This window comes from Terrapene carolina, unplaced genomic scaffold (assembly GCF_002925995.2).
Source record: "Terrapene carolina triunguis isolate 2854851 unplaced genomic scaffold, T_m_triunguis-2.0 Scaffold21, whole genome shotgun sequence".
Taxonomy (NCBI): Eukaryota; Metazoa; Chordata; order Testudines; family Emydidae; genus Terrapene; species Terrapene triunguis.
The window spans coordinates 19,226,837-19,236,500 of record NW_020664372.1 but is presented as its reverse complement, the minus strand read 5'-3'; the positions used below and the strand labels follow the sequence as shown (position 1 = coordinate 19,236,500).

The 9,664-nt window shown below is 44.4% G+C and overlaps 1 protein-coding gene across 1 annotated transcript in view; it reads right to left on the bottom strand.

Moving 5' to 3' along the window:
• Nucleotides 1–9,664, bottom strand: part of GPC6 (glypican 6) — a 1,072,445-nt gene that overhangs the window by 427,707 nt on the left and 635,074 nt on the right. Inside the window, exon 3 of the mRNA XM_026656660.1 lies at nucleotides 7,900–8,291. Within this exon, the coding sequence (XP_026512445.1) occupies nucleotides 7,900–8,291 (392 nt within the window). The remainder of the gene's footprint in view (nucleotides 1–7,899; nucleotides 8,292–9,664) is intronic.

Genomic DNA, 9,664 nt, shown 5'->3' with positions numbered 1-9,664 from the left:
TCCCCACAGCCCCACTGCCCTCTGCCCTGAACCCCCCACATACCCAGCCTTCTGCCCTGCACCTCCACACACCCCCAGCCCTCTGCCCTGACCCCTGAACCCCCCCACACCCCCAGCCTTCTGCCCTGCACTCCCACACCCCTTAGCTCTCTGCCCTGACCTCTGAACACCCTCACACACCCAGCCTTCTGCCCTGTACCCCCACACACACCCACTGCCCTCTGCCCTGACCCCTGAACCTCCCCACACACCCAGCCTTCTGCCCTGCACCCCCACAGCCCCCATCCCTCTGCCCTGACCCCTGAACCCCCCCACACACCCAGCCTTCTGCCCTGAACCTTCCCCCACAGCCCCAGCCCTCTGACCTGACCCCGGAATCCCCCCAACCAGGTCTGGGGTCCCGGCTGGCGGCCCCTTGCCAGCCGGCGTCCTGGCCGCAGGCCCCGCTCAGCCTGCTGACAGCCTAGGTGACCAGAACCCCAGGCTGGCAGCATAAGATCAGCATTTTAATTTAATTTTAAATGAAGCTTCTTAAACATTTTGAAAACCTTGTTTACTTTACATACAACAATAGTTTAGTTATATAATATAGACGTATAGAGCGAGAATTTCTAAAAAACATTAAAATGTATTACCGGCACGCGAAACCTTAAATTAAAGTGAATAAATGAAGACTCAGCACACCACTTCTGAAAGGTTGCCTACCCCTGTTCTACCTCTTAACATTTTACACTGGATTAGAAATGATTAGGACATAATTGTCTTCCCTAATTTTTTTTTCCCAAAAATACCTCCACAAAAATTATTTACATCACTTACTTCAAAAATTGTCATTGAAATTTATCAGGTTTTCATCAAAAGACTAAATACTGATTTTTTTTCTGTTTTAAAATGGTGACACACAACAGAAGAGCTTTATAGTCTACCACCTTAGTACAGAAAGTTTGTCTACAATCCCTTCAATTATTTCTGAAGCTATGAACAGGTGAATGAATTTATTTATAAATATATTTATTTTTCTCACTAGAAAAAAAATTAACCACCTTTGCTATAGGGAAGATAACTAAAACAGGAGAAATCTCAACTTTGCACACTACATTCATAGGTCTAACAGCCTGACCCACTTCCACTGAAGTCAGTTTAAAGACTGACAATGCCTTCAGTGTGAGATGTGCAATCCCTTAATGCGCAGTAAATGCTTTGCTAAATTTTAAATTTATTGGTTTAAAAATAAAAAAAGAAAGAAAGAAAAGCTACGTATATTTGAAAACGTCAGATGGTGCATGGGCTGTTGAAAATTCTGTTCAAGTGCAAGCTACACACTTTAAGATGGATGCTGTGCACATATGTCTGTGTCCAGTAGAATTGGTCAAAAACTATAAAAATTGTTCAATGAAAAAGGACACATTTTGCGCGCGCGTGTACACACACACACACACACAATTCCTACCATCTCTATTGTGCAGCTAACTGGCTTCAGGATTTTACAAGGTATCAAGTGAAACTTCCTGCAGCTCCCATTGGCCGGGAATGGCGAACCGCGGCCACTGGGAGCTGCGAGCGGCCATACCTGCAGACACTCAGGTAAACAAAGCGTCTTGCGGCCCGCCAGGGGCTTACCCGGAACAAGCCGCAAGCCAAGTTTGGGAACCCTTGGGGCAGCCAGAAACAATCTTAGACTTTCCTTGAAGCAATGGCATTAGAGAAGAAAGTACCCCTGTGACACCAGATGGGGCAGTTTCATGACAGCCTGGTAGCTAGACCCACGAACTCCCTTTTACCTGATGGAACAGAGGAGCCTGAAAATGTGAGTACTAGGCCTTAAAAAAGGTTGCTACTAACTTTCTCTTTAGGAATAATCCCTGTTTCATTATGTTTGAGATGGAGGCTAAATTTTGTCATACTAGCCTCTGGCTGTGCGCTGGATAAAGGAGATTTCACTGAGTTACGGAACACTAAAGGAATTCAAAATGTCAGTTCAGCTTGTGATATTACTGAAAAGAGAACTCTGTGCCCAACCAGGACAAACATTTCTGAAAAAGCCTCACTTCTCTTTTCTCATTTCTTTTGGGTTAAGCAGATGTGACTTTTCTGTCACTGTGTCTTGTGATGTGACAGCACAGTTAAAATTAAATTCATGCCTGACGTGGATAACTTTCAAAACATCAACAAAAATACATTTCTCTATCTTTCCTTTTGTGAGTGTGTGTGGGAGGAGGAGGGTAAAGCTATGTGCTCACTTTGAGGAATGGTTGCTGCAAGTTGTAAGTGATGTACAAAAAGAAAGATTTGCTGTGTCCGACAGCAGATACATCGACTTTAAAAATATTCCGTTCTGACAAAACCAAAAGAATATGGAAGTCAAAACCAGCACATTGCTCCCAAGTGTTAATATTAATTGATGTGGACACAGCAGCAAAATGAGGACAGAGGCATGCATGCAGGGCCGGCTCTAGGCACCAGCAAAACAAGCTGGTGCTTGGGACGGCACATTTCTAGGGGCGGCATTCTGGTGCCGGCCATGCCGCCCCTAAAAATGTGCCCCGGCCGCCCTAGCTCACCTCCGCTGCTGCCACTTGCGCGCCACGGCGCGCGAAACAGCTGATTCGCGCGCTGCTGCTCGCCCTCCCTCCCAGGCTCTCAAACCTGGGAGGGAGGGGGAGATTCTGAGCGGCCGTGATGCATGAAACAGCTGATTCGCTCGCCGCTGCTCCCCCTCCCTCCCAGGTTTGAGAGCCTGGGAGGGAGGGGGAGATCCCGAGTGGCCGCAGCGCGTGAAACACCTGATTGGCGCGCCGCTGCTCCCCCTCCCTCCCAGGTTTGAGAGCCTGGGAGGGAGGGGGAGATCCCGAGTGGCAGCGGCGCGCGAAACAGCTGATTCGCACGCCGCTGCTCCCCCTCCCTCCCAGGTTTGAGAGCCTGGGAGGGAGGGGGAGATCCCGAGCAGCCGCAGTGCGCAAAACACCTGATTGGCGTGCCGCTGCTCCCCCTCCCTCCCAGGTTTGAGCCTGGGAGGGAGGGGGAGATCCTGAGTGGCCGCGGCGCACGAAACAGCTGATTCGCTCCATGCTGCTCCCCCTCCCTCCCAGGTTTGAGAGCCTGGGAGGGAGGGGGAGACCCCGAGTGGCCGCAGCGTGCGTGCTGCTTCTCCCCCTCCCTTTCTCCCTCCCTCCCTCCTAGGCTTGAGAGCCTGGGGGGAGGAGGCAGGGCTGGGGATTTGGGGAAGGGGCGGAGTTGAGGCGGGGCCGGGGGTGGGGTAAGAAAAAAACGGGGGGGCGGCCAAAATTTTTTTTTTCTTGGGGCGGCAAAAATCCTAGAGCCGGTCCTGCATGCATGGAATTAAGCAGCAGGCCACAACCTTTATTAAACTTTAACACAGGAGAGGAGTGCTACCCACCCATCACCCACATTCTCCTATACCCGTGTAGGGGTTACAGGACTCCTTACCATATAGCCCATAACATGGGGTGGTTCCCCTCAGCTTATCCCCTGGAACTCAGCTCTCTCTGAGTCCTAGCACTCTCCCCCTCATAAGGGGGAGAGACAGTGCAGCTGTGTGGGCACCTTGGCTCGCAAAGACCGCAAGGTCTCACCCTATCACTTGAGCCCAAGGTTCACCACCAAAATCCCAGGTCTTTTACCTCTGGGAACCATTCATTTTATTCTCTTAACTGCACTAGAAACTGGCCACAAGTTGCGATGAATAAACAACTCCACCCCAGTTAGGTACCAAGTGCATTCCTACTGAAGCATTGTGGCTCAAAGGTGCTGAGAAGAAGGCACAAAATTCTCTGATCCTCTGCCAATTGGCTCATGGGAGAAAAATTCCTTCCTGACCCCCTCAACAGATGATTGGTTAGACCCGCAGCATCTGCCAGGCCAGGTTCCCATTCCCAGTTCTGTTGGGTAGGGTGGACTGCTGGAATGGAGTCAAATAGGCTCCACAAAGCCCCCACACAGAGTTAAATTCTGGGATCTGGGGAATGCTGGACAATGAAAAGTCCTTTTCCCCTGCTGGTCAACAAGTGCTAGAGACTCCAAAGGGGAGGAGCTACCTATTATCCCTTGGTGAGAGTCTCCCTCCCTTGGTTCTGGGACTGTCCCCCTTTCACCACCGGCCCCATCAAGTTCCCCCACCTGTTGATGTGGGTCAGTGGCATTTCTGCAGTTTGTAGGTCATTAAGATTTCTTTGCATCTGTCCACTAGTGTGCACATTGCAAAATATGCCTGTAATTAAATGGCTGAGCAAACAAAAGCAATTTACTTTTTGACCATGTTTTGGAATTTCCTGCAATATCTTGGGAGATCTTACTGTATTAAATTTATGTATCACTGTGGGCCAGGGACTGCATATAATTCCATCAGGGAGGGAAACCATGGCTCCTTCAGGAACTAAGAACAGTATGGAGATGATTAGGCAAATTCACTCAGGTTGTAACACTTCCAGAGAAGTACCTCTGTTACAGTTCAGGGCAACTGTATTTCTCTTCAGTGGTCCATCAAGGGCACCCAGTCTCAGGCTTCCAGCTCCCTAGCCGTTGTCTTTCTTGGGTGGAGACCCGCATGCCACTCCCTTCTGACTGGAGTATTTCCAGGCTGCACAGTTTCCTGCCTTTCCTGTGTTATTCCCAGCAGAGACAGGCTGTCAAACCACACCTGCTTGCTTTCCGTTCAGAGACAGTAAACAGTGTGACTGCCCACAGATAATAAACAGCATGACATGCCCGTGCTAATAAGCATACCAGAGATTAGCCCAATCCTAACATGGGCTCTGGCTGGAACAGTCCTTCAATATACCACCCATGGGTTACTTGTTCTTTCAGGTTCATCACAGCTTCAGCTCAGAACATGTCCCCAGTCTTATGGGGACTCAGTAGACTCCAGTCCTTCCAAGCCTTTCCTAAGGATTGGGGCCCTCCATGGACCAGGAATCCTGTCTGTTTGTTGCATCAGGTAGAAGGCCATGAGCCTGTGTAAAAGCAGGCTATTAATCCAAAAATCCCTTATTTGCTTGTTGGTCCATGGAGAATCCGGTTTGCACTAGTATATGCACACCTCTCCAGGAGGGTGGTTTCAAAGAGCTGATAACAGGAGGAAATACACTGGCTTCCCCCTCCTCTTAAAGGAGTTGCATAGAGTTCCACAGTAACACATACACAATCACATTTTTAATACAATAGACTCCAAAGACATTAAACCTAATTCAGTAAAATTCATTCAGGATATTGCAGGAAATTGTCAGTCTGTCCCACCCACCACCTGGAAATGCTCATATATATTAGTTCAAACTAGATTCATGAGAGAGCAGCAGACAAAGAAAGGACTTTTGGATAAATAGCCTGAGTTTAAACTGACTCGGGGCCTGCATTTTGATCCATAAAATGGACAGGAACCTCTGTGTAAAGGAGGGCCCAATTCTTGCTGAACATTTGGAAGGATTTGAACTTCTAGAGCCCCATAAGACTGATGGGTGATGTCTGGTAAGTTTATTAGCATGCATGTAGGAACTTTTATTGGTTTTGATATGTTTTCTCTGTAATGCTTTTACCTTAAGAATAAATGTGCTTGCTTAGAAGGAGCTGTGTGGTAACTTTATAATTGTGGGCAATACACTGGTCATAGGCTTTGCAGGGAAAGCAAAGTGCAGGCAGTGGCCTGTTTACACAGTTTGACTTGCTGGGGATATCACACTATAATCCATGGTGCTGTTCAGCCTTAAACCCCCAGCCAGGAGGGAGGGAGGGAGTCCCAGGTCTTCACCCAAGGGAGGTGACAGCTAGGGGCCAGGAACCTAAAGTGGGTGCTATTGGTGGGCCACGGAGTGGGAATACAGATACAATTGCCCTGAAACTGTGACAGTATCTATCTAGGTTTTAATACTATACTGAACCACGCTTTTTGAGCATAATCTAAATTTAAGAAAAATATTAATTCTTTTACATTTTAATGGGACATCTGAAACAAAATCTGATTTCTCTCTTCTTTGTAATCTGCTTTCCAATTTATGTTGAAGTGGACTTTAACAAAAAAAGTTGAAGAAAAGTGTCTAGAAATGGAAATGTAGTGCACTCTTTGCAATATGAAGATTTGTTCAAGTACTTAAGTCCATTATTCTTCATTATTGTTATCATTATCATCATCCAGTCAGATAATTCCATTAAAAGGCCAAAATTTCATGTTGCCCAGTAGTAAGAATAAAACATAATGGGAAATAATTAAAGAACCTACATTTAAAATATATGTGCACACTCATTCATATATAATATACATAGAATGAGCATGTACATATATTTAGACTTTGTATGTATGTAAATGTATACACAAATGCACAAGGTGGTGAGGTAATATCTTTTAGCGGACCAAATTTTGTTGGTGAGAGAGACAAGCTTTCGAGCCACACAGAGCCCCTCCACGAGTCTGGGAAAGGATCTCTCCCACCAAAAGAAGATGGTCCAATAAAATATATTACCTCACTCCCCTTTGTCTCTCTAATATCCTGGGACAAACACAGCTACAACTACACTGCATACACACATGCACACACATTCAACTACATTAATGAATAGTAATGTATGTGTGTGTGTGTGCGCGCTCATGCATATGTAATTATGTAACACACACAAAAACTATGATAAGAGAATATTAAGGTTGCAAAGTCAAGTACTCAAAAGTTAGGAAATGCTTGAATTAATTCAATTCCCTTTTCTGCAGCATTATGATACAGTTTTTAATTACATGACCACATGCTATTTTTCAGGCAGTCCTCATTCAATGCATAGGATGAACGGTGCCTCAACTCCCATCTCTAAAATAGGAATAATATCACCCCCTCACTTCAGAAGATTGTTGTGAAGATTAATTAAATTATGTCTGGAAAGCACCCAGATTCTATAGTAATGAGCACCACAGAAGAGACCATTAGGAAATTACTAATTATGCCTTAAGGACAAGATGGCTCTCACTTTTGGAATTTGCTTTTTTGATGGTTCCTCAGAGCCAAAATGTGGGCCTACAATTTGCAACCAAGCCAGAGAAGTCCCTTACAATTTGTTCAAGGCTTTAACACACTTATAGAACACAGTTAAGATCCCGACAACATGACAGATTGAAAACATGATATAACCAGGTCAGGGAACAACTTGGTCACCTAATTTGATTTTAACAATAATATAGAAAGTCCCTTTAGCTGTATTCCAGATGCTGTGTAGGAGACAGCTCATTATTCTGGCAGATCTCTGGCACCCAACTACAACTGTGGGGTTTATCTGACTGACCCGGATGGATTATATTTTGTGTATATTTTTTATTATGTAGTTTAATTATGTTAGGCCCTCAGAAGCTAGGATCATCATAAATATTTATATAAATAACTAAAACAAATATATATAATTCCAACTGTTCTCTGGAATAGATCAAACTCCCTAGATATTACTAGTGGGCCTTTTCCTCATCCAAGTATAACTAAACTACCTTGCCCATGTGTTAGAGAAGATACCAGTATTCCTAAACTCAGCTGCAGTCCTGATGAGGGTTGCCACCCTCACAATTCCAGGCCGGTGGCACTGCCCTCATGAACAGCATCATCATACGTACTAGTTACACTTAAATCCCTGGTCTGAAATGCCACCTGACGATAGTTTTTGCACTACTAATGGCAACTGCTACATCATGCTAAGCACCAATAAATATTGACCTTCCTTGCATTCTAAATAAAAGGCAACCCTTTCCAGTATTGCTGTCACTTCAGTAGACGCCAAAGGAGGAAAATGACAATAGTTACTCACCTCGACAAACTTCACTTACTTATAAACAAGGTATAGGTGCATATTCAGAATTCACGTCTCAAGTAAAAAAACACAAACACAAGTGCAAACATAAAAAAGCCTCATTTAGGTTACCTTGGATACTCTGTTTGCAACCTCTCTGCCTACAGTCAGCCCCTGAACAAAGGTCCGTGCAGCAATGAAAGCTCTAGTCACTTGAACCTTCAGTTTCCTGGGTACATCTCCAAATGGTTTCAGCTGGTCTGTGTATTTGCTTACACACTCCAGATAGTCCTCAGTGAAATGATATTGGGGGTTTATGAGCTGGAACATTCGCTCCAGTAGCCGAGCCCAGAAATCATTCAGCATCTCCTCCAAATTTACATTGCCTCCTGTATAATATCGTTTCAATTCTGTGAAGAGGTCCTGGAACACTTCTGAATTCTGCATGTACAGCATTCCATATGTTCGTACAAACATATCATTTAAGGATTTTTCTGCGTTCTCCAAAAGTTCTCGGAAAAATTCTGCAGAGAAAATAAAAAGGTATATACAGAACAAAATTAATAAAATGCCCATGGAATGTTTCTTGCCTTCATGATGGTATTGCCTTCACGACGGTATTACGTTTAGCGAAATTTGCTCAAGTAAATGTTACTGTCATTTGCATGTTTAATAGAAAAAGTCAGTTATTTAAATTGGAAATAGGTTCCTTTAAGAGCAATGAAAAATGGAAAGCATATTGTATTTCCCACCGAGGTTAAAAAGAAACTTTAAATCCATAACTCTAAATTCTAAATATGCATTTGAGAGAGCTGCAATGAAAATTGTTCCATTATTTAAACCAGGCATCTCAAACTCAAATCACCACGATAGCCACATGAAGACTAGTACAATGGCCTGAGGGCCGCATCACTGAAACCTTTTCATATAACGATACAAAAGTATAGTCAAAAATTTAAAAAATTAAGAGTAATATAGTATGCTATTAAAAGTCAATGTATTAACTTTTTAAAAACTGTAATGCGAAGAGGGGCGGGGGGAGGGGAGCTTGGCTGCCGGTGGAGTCGGCGCCTATGGCAGGCCGCAGGAAATAACTCCGTGGGCCGCATGCATTTTTGAGACCCCTGATTTAAACCTAGCAATCCCTGCCACTTGCCAAACTCTCAATAGTGAACAGCCAATGTCCCGAATCTTGTGTACTAAACAAGAAACCATTAATGTAATGAGATGACTAGAACAACGGCAATATAGGAAAATGCAAGTAATGAAATCTTCTATTTTATTCTATTGAGGTTCTTCACTCATCACTATGGTATCTGATCTCCATGGTATTTTATAATTTACTTTCAGCTTTCAAAAATTCTTCAAAGGTTTGAACTGAGACATATTGGGGCCTGATCCTACAAGCCCTCCACACACAGAAGCCCTTTAAACTGTAATGCTAGCCTGAGTAAAAAGATATTGCTATTGTCAGTAATTTAATGCTATTCTGAAGCACTGTGTTGGCATTTGGGCCAGTGTTTTTCAAACAGCCTGCTGACTGCAACATTGTACAGACTGCAGTGTCTGGGACACCATGTTAGCAGCAGGCTTGTTTACCTATTCTTTCTTTTGATAACTAAGTTTACTGCTCCTCAGTTTATTTACCCAGCCTCGAGCCATAGCCTGTTCAAAGTCTTGACTTCAGGATTGTATGTTTATTGGAAAATAGGCCAATGGAACCCTCAGCAGCCATCTCTGGCATCTCTCTGACACATGAGCTCAGGAGGACATTGGGAGGAGGTAAGTTAGTCCAGGTTCTCTGTCACTGGTTATCCACCTTACACCACCACTGAGATACTTATGCTGGGAAATTACATTAGAGTGATTCTCTTAAGACTTTCCTTAAAACATTGTC